This window comes from Thunnus maccoyii, chromosome 7, assembly GCF_910596095.1.
Source record: "Thunnus maccoyii chromosome 7, fThuMac1.1, whole genome shotgun sequence".
Lineage (NCBI taxonomy): Eukaryota > Metazoa > Chordata > Actinopteri > Scombriformes > Scombridae > Thunnus > Thunnus maccoyii.
In genome coordinates, this window is record NC_056539.1 from 10,336,849 (window position 1) to 10,355,000 (window position 18,152).

At 43.0% G+C, this 18,152-nt stretch overlaps 1 protein-coding gene across 1 annotated transcript in view; it reads left to right on the plus strand.

Annotated features, from left to right (window-relative positions):
- The first annotated feature begins 4,451 nt into the window (after positions 1 to 4,451).
- Positions 4,452 to 18,152, plus strand: part of LOC121900875 (leucine-rich repeat-containing protein 52-like) — a 14,482-nt gene continuing 781 nt past the window's right edge. Inside the window, exon 1 of the mRNA XM_042417450.1 lies at positions 4,452 to 5,791. Coding sequence (XP_042273384.1) covers positions 5,143 to 5,791 — 649 coding nt within the window. The 5' untranslated portion in view covers positions 4,452 to 5,142. The remainder of the gene's footprint in view (positions 5,792 to 18,152) is intronic.

Below are 18,152 nucleotides of genomic sequence, written 5' to 3' on the forward strand. Positions count from 1 at the left end.
CTGGTCTGGAAGAGAACAGGTGGTTTAGATTTGCTGTCTGGCAGGTGTGCATTGGTTTTCTCATGTGTACGTGCCTTGAGATGGAAAACTGATGGTAGATGACGCTCACTGTTTGAATGTGACGGTGTGTGACAGAACCTGAGCCTGATGGACTGTAACTGACACTGCCAGTATATGTCTCTGGACAAGACACACAGGTTGGACACACATCCAAGCAGGAGCACAGTCCACCCACAGGGAACACTGATGCCTTTTAAGAGCAACCTGCAGGCATTACATAAGAGGACAAAGGAGAAAGTTGTTTTTTTTCCAGCATGCTTCAGTGATTTTCATGCACATCTCCTCCCTCCGAGCCCTGTTGGTAGCATCATTTCCTGGCTTTAGCTGGGTAGATACGCCGCCCCTTCTGTCGACAAACATCCTGGACATGGCACAAAGTCCTCATTTTCCACACTGTACATGATGTCAGCCACACAGCATTTCCCCTCCCATCCTGCAGGGGTCAGTCTTGTATCAGCAGGATGATTGAAGGAGCACTATGCTCTGTCCTGTTGCTCCTCTGCTCCCTTTACTCTCCAGTGCAGTCATTACTTCTGTTAGGCTTGTTGTCCAAGTAAATGCACGCCCCCCTGTTCCCACCATCCCTCTTTAAAACATGGTTCTTTTTAGTCTTCTTGCTCCACCTTCTCTCCTCTGTCTCCCTTTCCTCCCATCAGAGGAGGCAGGTGACGTGAGCAGGGCGCAGAGTCGTGTCTAGACAGTCCTCCAGCATCAGCCTCATCAAAGGCCGGGGTTGACTTTGGGCGGGGAAGCCTGGTGACAGGGCACGAGGCCGGTCATGAGTCAGAGGGAGTGAGTGGCGTCCTGTTACTGCATCTGTCTGTCAAGAGTGAGACGACACACTGATCTGCTCTGGGCATGTACAGTGTGTTTGACCTTTGTGTCTGATGTTTTATCACACAGATATACTTTAAGATAGAAACATACATGACACACTTTTTCAGCCTTCGCTTTGGATCACAATCACAATAGAAAAAAGTCAGTCAGGCTCATGTAAGGAGCTACTTTATTTATGAAACCATGGAAGACACAACAGTTGTGCATCACTGCCACGTTTGTTCTCTTGTAGGTGTGTCGGTATGTGTGTGTATATTAGATAACATGTAGGTTTGTGTGTGTGTGAGTGAGTGTCAAGGGGCAGGACTAAGGGGGGCTGCCATTATGTGAGTACATTAACTCCACTAAGGTACACAGAAACAGGGTGGAGTGGATTAACACGCTCTGCTGATACCACAGAAGCAACGGCCCAGCAGAACATGATACTGTCAGAATGAAGACATGATACTTGCTGATCTTCATCTATGAATAATCGATGTGTAAAAGGTTGTAAACATATTAAAGGATAAGTCTGGTTGTGTTTTACTTTTTTTCAATGATTCTACTAACAGATATTGTCTACAAATTAAATACTGTAGCTTATTCCTCTGTGTCATTGAGCTCCATGGTTGTCCAAAAACTATTTAAAACACATCACCGACCAGAACCGTTGCACTCGCTGATATGTTCCATCGTTGGCATGAAATTATTTAGCTGTCTTTAAATATGAAAGTTCCATTTTTGTAACCCATTTTTAAAGATTTATATCTTCAGTAGGTAGTAAGATTTCGCTTGAGTGCCATGCACAGCACTCCATTAAGAAACTGTATCCCGTGATGAATAAAATGTGTGTGTAATGTGTAAAAAAAAAGCATGCAACCCCAGAGCACACATACAAATACACACCCAGTATGACACCATAAAGAGCCTGAGACTTACAGCCTGAAAGATAGTGGAGCAAGATGGGAGAAGAGTTACAACCAGACTGAGTCACAGAGAGAAAAAGGGAAGGAAGAGTTACTGCCTCACATAGAGGAGGAGTAGGGCCAGAGCTCAGCCAACATTTAATATATTCTGCTCTTATAAAAAAAAAAACCCTTTCACTTGTCATTATTTAGTCCAGGGATCCTCCAAAGAAAAATAGAGAGCTGTAAAGATGTATAGCAGTGATGGCCTCCCCTCGGCTTGGGATCAGACCGGCTGTCTGGCTCTTGACAGCAGACACTGCACCCCTCCTATTAAAAAATAAAGATGTTTCACTGCTCAACCTGGAGCACACACACTCTGCACGTGCACACACTCACAAACACATTGTCACAAAGTCAGCGAACATCCATGCAGCACTTACCCACGTGCTGCACTCACAAGACCGTACAACACAAAAACTCCAAATATCAAATATCCATGATACACATTGCCATGTAAACTCTTGCGCACACACACACATACGTGCACAGGGATATACACACTTGCCTCTGGAAGCTGACACTGTTTGCAGCGTAGAGGGAGGAAAGTTACATGAATGATTCTGATCGCCAGGCTTTACCGAGGCAGTTATCTGCGAACACGATCCACCAAGGCCATTACCCATGACAGAGGTAGCAGACAGACCGACACAAACTGATCAAACAGGCTCCTCCAGGCTGCTCTGTACTGTACCTTCAATAATCATACATCAAACTGAAGATAGATAACCATGTCTGACCACAACAGCTCTGAAATTAACAACTGAGCGGGAGGATGTCAGTGCTGTCATTTTTCACTGTCAACTTGTTATCCAATCACAGTCAGATGATATAGCTGCCTTGACTTCTCAGTTGCCTTGATTATCTTCAGGGATGGCAGTCTTGGTCTGTGTGTGTGTGTGTGTGTGTGTGTGTGTGTGTGTGTGTGTGTGTGTGTGTGTGTGTGTGCGTGTATGTGTGTGTGTGTGGATTACCATGAGATTTTTTACAGACATCAGTGGTCACCAGAGGATGAACCCTATTGATTTTGGTGATCCAATGGCGTTTCATCTAAGGCCACCTGCAGGTTGACATTTGTGGTTTTGAGTGAAATATGTCAATAACTATTAGATGAATGTCCATGAACATTTGAAACACATTCACGTAGCCCTTTACTTTCCATATAGCGCTGTCATTGGGTCAAAATTTTAATTTGTCCAGTATTTTGGTTTATGGCCAAAAACTGCAAAATTGACATTCTCATCAGTCTTGGCTGTACTTTGCATTGTATAATGTTAATGTTCACTCTTGTCTAATGAAAAACAGGCAGGAATCAAACTGGTCATAACACTGTTCTTTCCCAACCTTAACACAAAGCCATGTCATGTTAACTTGTGTCCCCTCGCCACAGGTTGCTTGTCTATGAATGGTGAGAATCGAAGACTGATTTTCTCTTCTTAGGTTGTTTCATTTGAAAACTCCTCAGAGGCCTAAAGAGGTAAAACTATACAGTATTTAGTGTAAGTAAACTAAATTTTCTATGATAGAATTAAAAAAAAAACCCATAATATTATTTCTTATACCCTGGTAATCATCTAACAACCCCACAGATTCACCTTGCGACCCACAGGTTTAAAACCACTGCTTTAAAGCTCAATCTCATAACATCTGAGAGAACAGCATTAAGGTGGTTCATTAGGTATAATGATAGTCTCACTGAAAGCCAAATGACCTCTGTGTGACCCTTGAAGAAAACTGGCTTGAAAGCATCTATACTGTGCACAAAAGTGTAGCTAAATGATCAATAATTATGCTCTTGTGAATATTTAACCTCTTAACCCTCCTATTAGAAGCAGGGTCATTGTATATATTCCTTTCTACTCATTTCTTCATATTTTTTTTACAATCATTTGGTACATGTTGGCATTAAAACAGAGTTGGAATGGCAACTAATTTACCACTTGGCATTACATATAATATTTCTTAATTTCATTTTTCACCATAAACCAAATGTCAGCTGTTTTTGTTTCATTGAATGAGACAGTAATGAGACACTGGCAACAAGAGGTGGCAATCAGCATCCTTGCAGTCTCCTTCCACGTCCACTATTCAGACAAAAAAAGTGACGCACATAGATGTGGACAGCCGACTTCACCGCCTTCCCAAATTAAAATGTGCGTATGCCAAAAAATTAATAACTGAGCACGCACAATCCAATTTGAATGCATTATGTTATCAACAAACCGCTGGGGGACAGAATGAGGAGAAATTAGCCACTGGACCACATGAGATAAGGCCTGTTAAATCTGTGCTGCTTTCAGGCAAGATTATGATTGACTTGTATTTTACGCGCACGCACACACACACACACACACACACACAGAGAGAGAGAGAGAGAGAGAGAGAGAGAGAGAGAGAGAGAGAGAGAGCGAGAGAGAGAAACTATCATCCTTCATTTCTTTGAGTTCCTTTGGCCGGACAGACGGTCTGTACTCTGGACGTCTGGCTGGTTATCTCGAGAGGGCAACACCTGGTGACGTCACCATCGCAAATTACACCATTGCCAACTGACACACAACACACACACTACATCTGTGTGTGCAGACCTGCAGTGTGAGCGCGGACGGAGAGACGGAGAGGGAGGGAGCGCAGAGCGAGAGCGCATCAGTACCGCGCAGCAGAGAGCGACGATCACACAGAGCCGTCTGAGCGGAGTGGAAGGACGCACTTTCCATCGCGCTCTTGAGAGAACCCCGACTTGTCTGCTGGACAGAGGTACATATCAGACCCACACACACTCAGACAAACACAGTCAAGGACATATGTGAGCGGTGTGCGTCTCTGCTGAGTCTACATCCAGGATTCAGGAATTTTTGCGCAGGTCATGGCATTTGTTTGGTAACTAAATGAAGAATGCACTCTGCTGGCGACAACTAATTCACAAAAATGAGTCACCAAGCGGGTGGTCGCCAACACTCAATGGTCCGCTGTGGTTTCTTCAGGAGGGACAAACTCCGGTAAGCTGCTCGATTCACGCCCGCAGAGCGATAAGCGTCTCTCGGTCACCTTCTGAAATGATGTCTTGTGGCGACGTGCGTGGCGCGCCAGAGTGCGTGTGAGTGACTGACCGATAGTCTTTCTGAGAGAGAAAGAGAGGCTGGATATAAACAGCAGCCAGGCTTTCAGGCAGCGACAGCCAGACACCCAGGGCAGCCATCTCGCCCCTCTCACAGCTCCTCAGACCCATGCAGGATGCCCGGAGAGCGCCGGGGAGTCCTGGTCCAGCTCAGCCCGAGTTCATGACGCTCTGGGCGGCCTCGTCATGCGTCTCTTGCCCGAGCCCAGCGCCCAGTCCCTCCGGCTCCTCTTCCTCTTTATCTTCGTGATGGGGGTGGCCCCTTCACCGGCTCTCACAGCCGGCTGCCCCGACAGATGCGTGTGCGACGACCAGCTGGTGGTCCAGTGCGCCGGGCAGGAGCTCACCCTGTTCCCTAATGACCTGCCCCTGGCCACCCGGCAGCTCATCATCTCCAACAACCGCATCGGGGACCTTCCGGCGCTGCAGCTCAACTACCTGTCTGATCTGGTGTATCTGGACTGCAGCAACAACTCTCTCACCGAGATCTCCGAGTCCACCTTCGGGAACTTGCGGAAACTCGCCTATCTGGACTTGTCGTTCAACACCCTGCTGCAGATCGAGGACCGGACTTTCGGGCCCCTGGCGTCACTGGTGATGCTGCGACTGACGGATAACCCGAGTCTGGGGGAGATCCACCCGGATGCCTTCTCGGAGAACATTGCTCTGCAGGTGCTGGATGTGAGCCGGAACAACCTGACGGTCCTCAACATCAGCAGCCTCATCGCCCTGCCCGCTCTCCGGTCTCTGGGGCTCAGCGGAAACCCCTGGAGGTGCGACTGTGACACGGAGGACCTCTGCCTCTGGGTGCAGATAGAGGGCTTCAAGTTCCAAGGTGAGGATGGGGGGAGTTTGATAGATGTTCAAAACACACAGAACCATTTGGGGTAATCTAAACAATCAAATATGGGATGATTTTTCTTTTAGATGATCATTAAGGACTTGATCTTAAAAAAAGCATATTTCTGAAAAACAAAAACACATGCCGCCTGCTTTCTTTGCCAAAATCTGGCCTATTCAGATAGCAACAGTCACACCTCTTGCAGGTGGTCTCCTGTTTGTTTGTTTGGTTCTGGAAGCAGGATCCTGTTGATGGCCAGTTTCCTGACAAATAAATAAAATGTTGCTCTGCTGAGACTATTCGCCAAAGACGCTCCAAGGTCTTATCATTTGTTATTGTCACATCAGCTCATTTAGATAATTTGATTGTGGGCGCTTGGGCCATTTAGTCCCTGATGGTGGGCCACTTACTACACTGTTGCTCTCCCTTTATTTTGTATGCACATACTTATCTTCCACACACACACACACACACACACACACACACACACACACATACACACAGTGCCATGTGCTCTCCCACAGATGCACAGAGGCTCTCTCTCTTTCCTAGGCGCACACACACACACACACACACACACACACACACACACACACACACACACACACACACACACACACACACACACACACTCAGAGTCCAGAGCTAATGGTTTGACCTTAGAGTCAGAGCAATCTGAAGATTTCATTCCCCTGCTTCTCTCTGCAATAAGATCTCCTCAGACTGCCCTTCACGTCTCAATAATGTGTCAAGTTTAATCCAACAAATCAGCAGACTTGTGTTACATTTACTTGGAAAACAAAAGCCACCTCCGCCATCCATTCTTTAAAGCGTCAGGGATTGAATTAAAAATCAGTAAGAGAGGGCCTCGTGACCTTCTCAGCGAAGGCAAGCATAGGTGATCTTTGCTTGTAAATGTTAATGGAGCTTAGTTCTAAGAAGGTGAACTGGGTGAAGTGTTGTAACAACATTGGTCCTGCTTATAATAGCCATCTTAACAGTCAGTGTGCATCCCATTGATCTTTCTGCATTGTCTGTCTGGGTCCTGAGGGCAGAGATAATGCTTGTGCCCTTTTTGTTTTTTTTCTGGCTAGCCCCTCACACACACACACACACACACAAACACCTGTATGAACACACAAAAGCTGTGTGCACCTGGGTGTGCTGGCGCTCCCACTGCCGTATGCTTTGGCCTTTCAGTCCAGATGGTTAATGATGGTGCTCAAAAAAGCTGGACTCCTATGCTCCCATTAAGGACAGAGTGTGTGATGTGTATGTGACTCACTCCACTTAAGTGTGTGTGAGTCAAACTGGCATCTATAGGTTAGAGGAGACCCTAAAGCCAGGGCCTGTGGGAGACAGGAATGAGATTAAGGGACAAGGAGCTTGTGAGGAAGGCCACTTGAAGACAGCAGGTCCCCAAAGTTGTTATCCACCTTCACTTTCACTGAAGTACACTCAACAAATGGCACAAACATGAACACGCCAGCACATACACACACTCACACATACTTACTGCTCTGCTCCTTATCCCACCAAACACCAAATCCTCACATTTCTGCGGTAAAACAGAAAAAAAAATATTGACAGAAGGGCTTTCGAATCGTAAGTGACACGACACAACACAACACAACACACGGCAGAGTTTTTGTGCTTTCAACATGCACACAGCTGTACTGGCTCTACTAAATCACAGCTGCAGTAATATGAAATCACAGCTATATCCCACATCACATAACACTTTTATATAAACGTGACAAAACCACTGTGCTCCCTCAGAAACACACAAAAACACGCACTCTGTCTCTCAGACTGACAAACCGTGCATTGATATGGCACTTATAAACAACTACAGTAACCTGTTTAACAGAGGGAATGGGGTCAAGGGAGCATGTGTGTGTGTGTGTGTGTGTGTGTGTGTGTGTGTGTGTTTTAGAGCATGCAGTGTGTTTCTGTGGTCATGAATGCCCTCCGATGTGACTGCAGGGCTGTGAGTCTAATGTGCAGAGATTCCAGCTGTCGTTACCTCTCAGTGTGAGTATGAATCAGGTGCATGCAAGTGTGTGTGTGTAAGTGTGCAGTGTCTTCACATACTACTACATACTACTGCTAATGGGGTAGATTATTGGTAGAAAAGTCCTGTGTTTGTATGATTGTTTGTTACTCAATTTCTTTTTCAGTTCCAGTTTTTATATAGTTTTTTAATGCTTGCTTGTGTTTTCCTGTGTTTAAGTAAGTCACTCAGTTTGTGTTTGTGTTTGTTTTAGACATGTGTCACTGAGAAAGGTTGACATGACTTGACTCTGGCAGCCACCAAAGTCAGAGTGTGACTTCAGGAAAGCAGAAAGATTGACAGATGCATTTGAGCTGTCTGTCCATAGGAAAGAGAGAAGAGAAACAAGAGGGAGAGTGATAGAAGAATGTGATATAAAGACAGAGTGGGTGTGTTTTTTGCCAATGCAAGACAGGAAAGAGAAGATCACAGGAAAGCCTAAGATTAAACATCCTGAAGACGTTCATTAGGTTCTGTCTGAGCCGATGGAGTGTCAGGTGCCTCTTGGTGTGCCGGTTGTATGTTTCTTCCTGCTATGTAAAAGAAATCCCCCCTTATAGAGGACAAACAAAATTATGTTAACACTTTTTTATTACAAGAATGGGAATCTTGAAAAATGTTCAAAATGTCAGTAACAAATATCGTTCTCATCTTTCAGCTCTTTTTTCTTTTTTTTGGGGGGGGGGGTGTTTAGGCAACTGCCCACAACCTTTACTCTTCTGGTTCAGTGTCACTGATCTCATCAGTGTTGTTTCCAGCAGCAGCCAGCTGTTTTCAGCCATAAAAAGCTCTATAAAACCACCATATGCCATTTGCTCAGCATGAAGCAGGCAACATTAGTGACCAGCCGGTGAGCACGGTGGAAAAGTGAGTAAATATTGGACTTATATTCACCAGGTGCACAGAAACTAAACTAGATGTGTAAACAGGCAACAGTTTGCTAACACGTTAGCCAAATCAACGATGCAATACGATTAGCCTACATGTCAAATGTGTATGATTTTTAGCTTGTTGTGGAGTTCTGCACCCAAGTAGCAAAAACACATGATAAATGCAGCTTTGAGTAAAGAAAACAAAGACTGAACATTTAAAGAGAAAATAGAAAATATTTATACTATTTGCTAATATTAAGCTAATAACAAATCACATCATGTAAACACTTTGTGAAAAAGGACTTTGAGTTTCATGGGATTAAATTACTGCTGAAAAAAAATACTCATATTAGCCTAGTTTGCATGTCAATTAACAGTTTTAATTGACATCTATACTGAGATTAGTTTCGCCTGCACCACAGGCGTTGTTTGTCAGTACTTTTTGACTCTGTGTTGGCACATTTTCTGTGTAATTCCCTTTAAGTATTGCACTTTTCAGTTTGTTTAGGTACAAGTGATTTGGCTTCTTTGTAGTTCATGTGCAGATAAATGCTGCTGGTTGGCAATGAGCCTTATATGAATGGGGCTTGTTTATTTCTAATTGCGATGACATTTTTTCAGAGTAAATGTTCTTTTCCATGAGGGATCTATGTTATTTTGTCTACCAACATATTTATCTTCTCTTAGTGTGTTCCAAAACTTTCCAGTCCTGAGCACCTAAATGTTCTCCATCATCAACTCTCCACACGCAGTATACATACATTTCCTCTCTTGTCATAATGGAATTTCAGCATGTTGAACGACCTGCTGTACTCACTGTAGGTCGATTTTGACAAGTGCTCAAACTAAATCCACTGAATGTTAAGTGGCTCGTCCCCCCGGCTGCCAGTGCTGGTGCTGTTGTGGCTCCAGTGTTGGAGAAAAGTATTTCTGGCTGCTTGTTGGTACCCTGGATGGCTCACAGACCCAAGGCAAACAGCCAAGGCACAGGGCCACACACAGGGCAAGAGTTAAATATTCATAAAAACAGAAACAGAAACAGGGGTCTGTGGGTTCACAGAAAGGAAGAATGGAAGAAACAAGTCAGGTTTTCACACCAAGTGAATCTGATATGTCTTTAATGAAAGTGAATTATAGATTATTTGAGATGGGATGAGAAGAGAGACAGGAAACAACGTGACAAAAGAACAGAAGATGAAAAAATTTGATAAGACAGAAACTGAAAAATTGGCCAAACAGATTAAGATGGACTTTGCAACAGAGAGATACCAGATAGGGAAAAGAAAAACAGGCAGACTATAGAGGTGTTATCAATGGCCGGTGCCCCAGATCTGTCACTCAAATTCATTAAAACATTCATTATGACAAGGAGGCATCGGCTCAGTTTAATACAGGTAGACGATACATTATTTATCAGCTGGAACGATTTCTCAGTCCCATCTGGTGCAGAGAAGCATATCGAATTCAACCGGCCTACTTGTGTAGCATAGCCACCATATATTTTTATGTCTCTGTGCATTTTGCGGTGTGAGCTTGAAACCGAGATTGATGTGATGCTTGTGTGGGTGTGTTTGTGATGTGATCACCTGAGGCACGGAGGGGAGGTATTTCAAGTTGTGTGCATGACTCTGAGTGTGTGTGTTTTTGTGTGTGTGTGTGTGTGTCTTTTGGGGCCAACTGATATGCGAGCCAAGAGAATAAAATTGGAAACGAGAGAGGGGAGAGTGTGAAGATGACAGAGCAAAACTGAGAGAAATGGAAGGACATCGAGTTAGAAGGAAATGGAGTGATAAAGGCTGAAGGGAAGACACAAAGGGAGAATAAATGTTAACACTCCAGAGTGGGAATGAAAAAGTGGGAGGCGATAAAGAGAGCAAGACTGATAAGACCGAGCGATAGAGGGAAGAGGAGGGAGAGCTGTTGCTATCTGACCTTCACTCTCTCTCCACTCATCCTCAGCCAAAGGAAGACGGGATCATATGGAGAAATGATGGAAAGGAGGATGGTGTTAATCTGACTAATGCCGTATTTGAGAGGAGAGGAGTGTGAAGGCGTGTATTATTCAGCCCTAGTGGATGTGATGGAAAAAAGGTCAGCTATTCTTAGTCTTAGCTAACCCCAGTATGATGCGTTTAGCTGGTTAAACAGCGAGCTACTTGAGCGCCACTATAAGAGGAGGGGTCCAAAAGTCACACATTATACGCTTCTAGTATGCACAGTTTTGGCAATTTGCAGGTGAAAAAATGTCAAGGCTCTCAGTTGAACCTCTGAAAAATGTGGTTGAAAAGTGAAAGTTCTTTATATTCTCTATAACCATTGTTTCAATGTTTAATTTCAGTGTCTGTATTTCAAACTAAGTGTTGTGTAACGCACACCTGGGAGGCAGATGTTTAGGATAGATCATGTGAAAGAAAAGGCTGAATTAGCATCAGCATTGTGTTTATTAGAGTTGCAATGTTCACCAGATATCAAATTCACAACAGGATACAACATCTTTACGTTAAAGCCATCGGGTAGCCACTTCCAAAACACTTGAGACAATTATCACATCAATTATACGAGCATATCCTCAAAAAGAGACAAACAATGTATGAATAGAAATGAATACAAATGAAAAAAAAGTTTTTGATGCGCAACGCAAGTGTCCTATAGGCGCTTTAAAAAAGTAACTTTTCAACATAATTTTTAAGTGTTGTACCCTCCAGACATCTTTTGACATGCAGATCACCAAATCAGTGCCTTATTTATTTAGTATTCATAAATAATCACTCAGATTTAGAGCTGCAACTGACGATTATTTACATTATCGATTAATCTGACGATTATTTACACCATTAATCAATGAATCGTTTGGTCTATAACAAATTACAAAATGTCAGAAATATCAGAAAATAGTGAAAAATGCTGACCACAATTTCCTGAAGCTCAAGGCGATCTTATCAAATTGCTTATTTTGACCGTCCATCAGTCCAAAACACCAAGATGTTCAGTTTATTATCACATAAGACAAAGAATGCAGCAAATCCTCAGAATTGAAAATATGAAACTAGTAAAAATCTGGCATTTTTGCTTAAAAAATATTTAAACAATTAATTGTTTACTAATCGTTTCAGCTCTACTCAGACTCTCTATCCAGTATCCAGCTTCCATGGGGAGGTCAGAGGTCAAGTTCAGCTACAGACCAGCGGCACAAGCTGGTCAGGACTGATGAATTTGTGCAGGGAAACCTCAGCAGGGTGGATGGTTGAGGAGGATTCATCAAAGGTTGTTTGGTTGAAGGACGTTCTCCTTCACTGCATCACTCTGCGCACAGCCTGCTTGTGTGTACACAAAAATGAACAGTAGGCTTTGGATAACTCTCTGTGATCGGGGGGGTTTGAGGATAAGCTTGTGTCTATAGCTTCCACCTCCCCCTCTAAATGAGACCACAACCGCACTGATCACCATATGCATTGGCATAATTAATCGGCTTATAAATAGCTCTGTTCCCAGTTCACAGAACGGGCTCTCTGCCCCGCAGGTTAAAACCTCACAGCTCTGTTCATCTGTATGAGTGTAATGTGAACATACTGTATACATGAATCAAACCTGCTTTTTACAAGTCTGTAGACTGCAGGGCAACGACGCATGTGTTTGCATTCACAGTGTAGTCCAAATAGCCTGAAAAAAGTGATTGCTATTCCACTGCTCATTGCTCTTTTATGTGTGTGAGAGACAGAGAGGAGTTGGAGGAAAAACGGAGTGAAGTTCATGAAAGAGTCAGCGATGTTTTTCAGCAGCTTCTCGCCCCAAACTAGCCCCTCCTCCAGGGAGGGGATGAGCCCTGCTTTCTGTCAGTGTGTCAGCGTTGAGCTTCCCGACCATTCAGCTGATGATTTGACACGGAGACTGCAGCGCTCTGGTGGCGGCAACACACAGAGACACTCACACGCACTCATGCACAGAGACAAATGTTACAGATGTAGGTGCACACAATAAACACAACCATTTGTGCTCCCTTTGGTTCTCTTTTATATAAAATAGGAAAACATCAAGATTCTCATCCACAACTCCTCGAAAACTCTGCTTATGTGTGTAAAGTGTTTGTCAAGTGCAGTGTGTGCTTCTATTTTCAGTATCTGTAAGTAAGTTAAATGTTACATGTGTGTTTATTCCTCTGATTGCTGTTGTTTATTTCCTCCAGTAGTATTTTTGACCTTATAGCCCTTGGCCTGCAGTGTGTCAGTGGGCCCCAGGGCTTTGTGTCGGTCAGTGGCATACTTCATAACACAGCCTGCATAGTGTCACACTGACACCACTGACCACAAGCCTGGTAATATTACCATAACACAGTGACATCATGCCATGCACAGCAGAAATAAGACGGGCGGTTAGGACAGATAGGTGACCGCCATGCTCTGCTTCCAGCAAGATGCAGACAACAGTGACATCTTGACCAACTACAGGATCACAGTATCATAGTGCAGGGCAAGAAGGGAAATTTGTCTCCAAAGAGGGAGAGTGGTAGAGAGGGCAGAGTGGTTGTCATCCTGTATCCATCCTGTACTGCAGGATTTAGGGAAACTGTAGTGCAGCAAGCATGGAAAAAAGTATTTTCAAGGCTGCAACCACTGTTCCGAAACTGCTGGGATTAGACTGCACATTTGAGATATGTGAGAACAAAGAGGACACACACATCTTTCTCTATCTCTGTCTCTCACTCTCTCCCACTCTTTCAGTTTTTCTCCGTCTCTCTCTCTCTCTCACACACACACACACACACACACACACACATACTCTCTCTAACCTGAAAATGTGCTGCGGTTTAGTTCCTGGTGTACTTCTCTCATTCTACGTTGGTATCTACAGAATTACAATATTGAGTGCTACTCATGAAGAGACTTAAAGGAAGTTTATGAGGATTTTCATTTAATGACCAGGACATAAGCCAAGGCAAGTGAATATTAAGGTTAATTTTAGCTCAGGTTGAAAGTCCTGGCAGAGACAGTAGCAAAACCTCTCAATTAAAAAGTTTGGACTCTTAAAAACACAAAAACCCATTTTACTGAGGATGTTTCTCCTTCCCTGTTAGCTCAGAGACATAAAACTGGACTCCAGCACCTTTTATTTAGACAAGTTATTAACTGGAGGAAATTTTAATATTGGACCTTAAAACAGGAACATTATCATCTAACTCACAGAGACATATATTATTGAAGACCGGATTGGGTGAAAGATATACGGGCGGTGGAAAACGGGGACAAACACTGGAAATGTCAAGGGCATTCTGCCAGAATGATGTCTGAGTGTTTCCCCAGCCTAAGCAATGGGATGAGTGAGAAAACACGGGAATGACAAAGAAACAGACGGTGAAGGGAGACTGAACGGCGAGTGAATCATCCCGGCTGCCACCTTTTTCCTGTGTTCTCCAGTAATGCTCAAATTATTTTCTGATTGTAGGAGGCAATCATGAATTCTCTCTAAAAAGGAAAAATCTATTTGCAATTTGAAATTCAGGGCCTTTTTCCTCCCCACTTCTGACTTGAGTTGTTGTTTATTATCTGCCAATACTGAGTTCTGATTCTACATTTTATGTTTGCCCACATAATACCTCTTCACAGCTTACACTTTAACCTAAACTTGGTACAGTCGAAGCGCGAATGCAATTTTTAAACAGATTTTTAACCAAAAGCAGCACTTTATGCTTGTGGGATACCTACAAAATGTCACTGAGATGGAAGGAAAGTGAAGGATGAGAAAAGGATCAGGCTTATAGTAACAGATATAATCAATAAAAATATGGTTTCATCAGCCTCATTACTAATCAGGAGATCAGCTTGGGACATCCCTGAAGACACAGGACAAAAATTACAATAACTTTTGGACCAGAGAGAGAGAGAGAAGTTTTTTTTTTAATTTTTCCCTGGGTTTGAAATATTTTTATACCTCCAGCTACAGCTGCATTGAGGGATTGTTGCAAGGTGCATGACACAGTGATGGAGGACAAATGAGATCCAAACACCCTGAGGGACCTATTTGTACAGTCACTGATTGTACCTCACTGTTCCAGCATGCTGCCATGAATGTTAGATCGTGCAAGGTGACCTCACAGCGACCTCATTGCACACACACATACATACACAAGCAAAAAAAAAAAAAAAAAAAAATCCACACACCTGGCTTGAGGCAAGCTTTGGCAGGGTAAGGAGTCTGAGCAGATCAGTTATCCAGCCCAGACTGTCACAGATGGTGAAAGAGAGTGACGGAGCGACGGCCATGTGTACTGATGGGCTTCACAGAGAGAGAGAGAGAGAGAGAGAGATGTAGGGAAATAGATTGTTGAGGAAGTGTGTAGAGAGAGAGGAAGAGAAAGAACAGGCACAAGGAGATGGAAAATAAAAAATGACAGCTTTGCCTCTGCGTGTCCTTCTACTGAGGGTGAGTTAAAACTGGGGTAAGATGATGTGTTGTCTGCAGTGGTGGAAAGTAAGTACATTTACTCAAGTACTATACTTGAGATACACAATCTAATTTATGCTACTTTATACTTCCAGTCCACTACATTTCAGAGGCTTTTTCTTACTATACCACAGCTGTTGTTACTAGTTAGGTTTCAGGTCAGGATTTGACATAATAAACATATTATAACCTTATAAAATGCAACACATCGTTAAAGTGCCCCTGATAGCCTTTGACACTTGAAGGCTGTTTTCAAATTCAGCCGCTGAAGGGGGAAAGTTTCTCTGTGCTCATTGAAAATCTGAGCATGATTTGTAACGTCACAACGAGTTTTGATCCAATCGTAGTCCAGTATGTAAATTACACAAGTGTGATGTGGAAACTTGAAGCTTCCAGTGCGCAGACACTGAGAACGGACTTTGCAGTGAAGGAGGAGACATCTTCTGTCTAGTGTTTACACTTTTGAAATGAAAAATATTCACATATTCATATATTCTGGGTTTTTCAATGAGTGGGAGAAGATGCCATTTTAAGAATTTTAACAAGGTCACTGAACTTTTTTTGTGGAAAAAAAAAACATATAAGTCAAAAATTATTATCAAAGTATTTTTATATAGCTTAAAACATGTCTGGAGGGAAGCTTTAAAGATTAAGCCAGTGGTTTCCAACTTCTTTGTCTTCTGACCCCTCAAAAAAAGCAGTGTCTTCTTCAGGCCCAATGTCATGTTTAGATGTCTCTGAGTTGTTAGCAGTTCCAGCAGTTTCCAGATTTCATAGAAATAACTGTTTGAGGCCCAAAGAGAAGAAATGATCCAATATGTCAAGCAAGGTTAGAGACCAAGTCCAAAAAATGATTACAATTGTGTAGCAGAATTGATTTTTTTTACTTCTTCCCACCCCCATTAGTCATCTCACAACCCGTCAGATCTATCTTGTGACCTTAAGAGGCGGCTGGACCTCTAGGTTTCACCTCAACCAGCTACACCAGTAAAGAGCTACTCACACAATCTAATGCAATAATATCTTTTAATATCAGTCAACAGGGCTGTTTGTCTACAGGAATACTTCTACTTTTAATACTTTAAGTACATTTTATACATTATGATATCACTTTTCAGACTTTAATACTTTTGAACCTCTACTTTAGTAGATTGAATGCAGGACTTTTACTTCCAATGGAGTATTTTTACATTGTCATATTCATATTTTTACTTGAGTAAAGAATACCACTGGTTGTCTGAGTGTGTTACATGCATCTGTTGGTTCATCCTCAGTTCATCTGTTGCTACTGAATAACTGTACAGTAATCTCAGCACATCACTAATCACTAATCACCATAATGACTTGCATAATGTTGCCTGCTAACTCATTAGCCTAATGCCCTCTGGCCTTATACTTGCTATTTCTGCCCAAGGGAAATCTGAAGTTACACACACAGACATGTATGCAAATAAACACAAACAAATACACCCATAAATAAACTAAAACAACCTCTGATCTAATTGTTCTCTAGAGTTTGGACATAATCCTGACCTGTTATAACTTCTCAAGACCTCCTTACTAACACACACACACACACACACACCGTCAGATCACAGCAGTCTCGATCCATCGCTTCGACAGACCCAGTAGACATGACAACAGCATCAGCACAACTTGTCTCCTCGAGTCTGAGACAAAGCCTCCTGGTGAGGTGATCGTTACATTGGTATTGATCAGGTACCAAATCAAACCCCAGCAGATATATTGTAGACATTTTCCTCTACAATAGAAAATGTCTACAACAAAAGGTTTTGTAAAAACCATTTAACACCAATGAGTATTTTTTAACCCTAACTGACATACAGCATACATAATCTGCTCAGTAGGTTAATCTGTCTGAGGGTTAATATGAGGTTTAAATCCGATATTAGACACAATAGGCACTTAAGGGTTTGTGAAGAAGGATTTAGGCTCATTTGTGTACAGATACCAAACTGGGCTCTTTTGTTTCATAAGCCTTCGTTTCACAACAGACCTCCTCTGGTTCTTTCCTTTAAACTGATGCTGCTGCTCCTGTGAAGCCCTGGCAAGAAGTCTGAGAAGTATAGATCATATCTGACTATCCTCGCCATCCTTCCCCCATCGCTCATTTCCATGTTCAGACCTTTGGCTTTATTGGTAGATGAGTGCAGTTTAATTAACATTGTTAACAGCAATAATCCATCAGCGGACAGGACAGCGGCCAGATACAGCTCTCTCCCTTCCCTCCTCTCTCATCTTCTGTCTCCCCTCTGTGGTCAGACTCACTGCGTCTTCGCCTCTGAGTGTGTGTGGATGCAAATGTTTGCCAATTCCTCCTCCTGTCTGTTCTCTCTGTCTCTTTTCTGTGTTGTCGTCTCTCTCCTGTCTTAAAAAGTGCCGCCTCAGTCCTCCTGTCAATCTCTTTTTCAGCTCTTGCATATCTATCATTGTTCACAGCTAGGGAAAAAAAAACCCTTTTCTTTTGTTTTTGGAGAGCGCAAGCCACAATTAAGCATGCAGGGAGGGTGGGAGCGAAGGAGCATGGGAATTAGCGGTGCTGGTAACAAGAGTCAGATGAATTGATAGGAAGCTGCGCATTTTCTGCTCTCCTCTTGTCTCTGATCACACCATTAGATAAATACAGAGCAAGCGTCTACCTCCTTCTCTTTTTAATACTCTGCAGTCATACTAATTAATGTATGTGAGGGTACTGTTTATGCTAATACTGCAAAGGCACTGTAGCAGAAAGAAAAGGGCATGTAAAGCACTGCTGAAGGCGCCGCAGCCGACCCCGACTTCTGACCTCCCTGTGAATTTCTCAATTAAAAACACAGATAAACACTAAACTGTCTCTCCATGTGGTCGACTGTCGTCCTCATGGCTGATATCATATTCCTCATTATGAGCAGCAGATGTTTTTTTCAGGAAAACACACTCATCTTCTTATCTCTCTGCTGCTGCAGAATGATTTGTTAGTGTATAATGATGT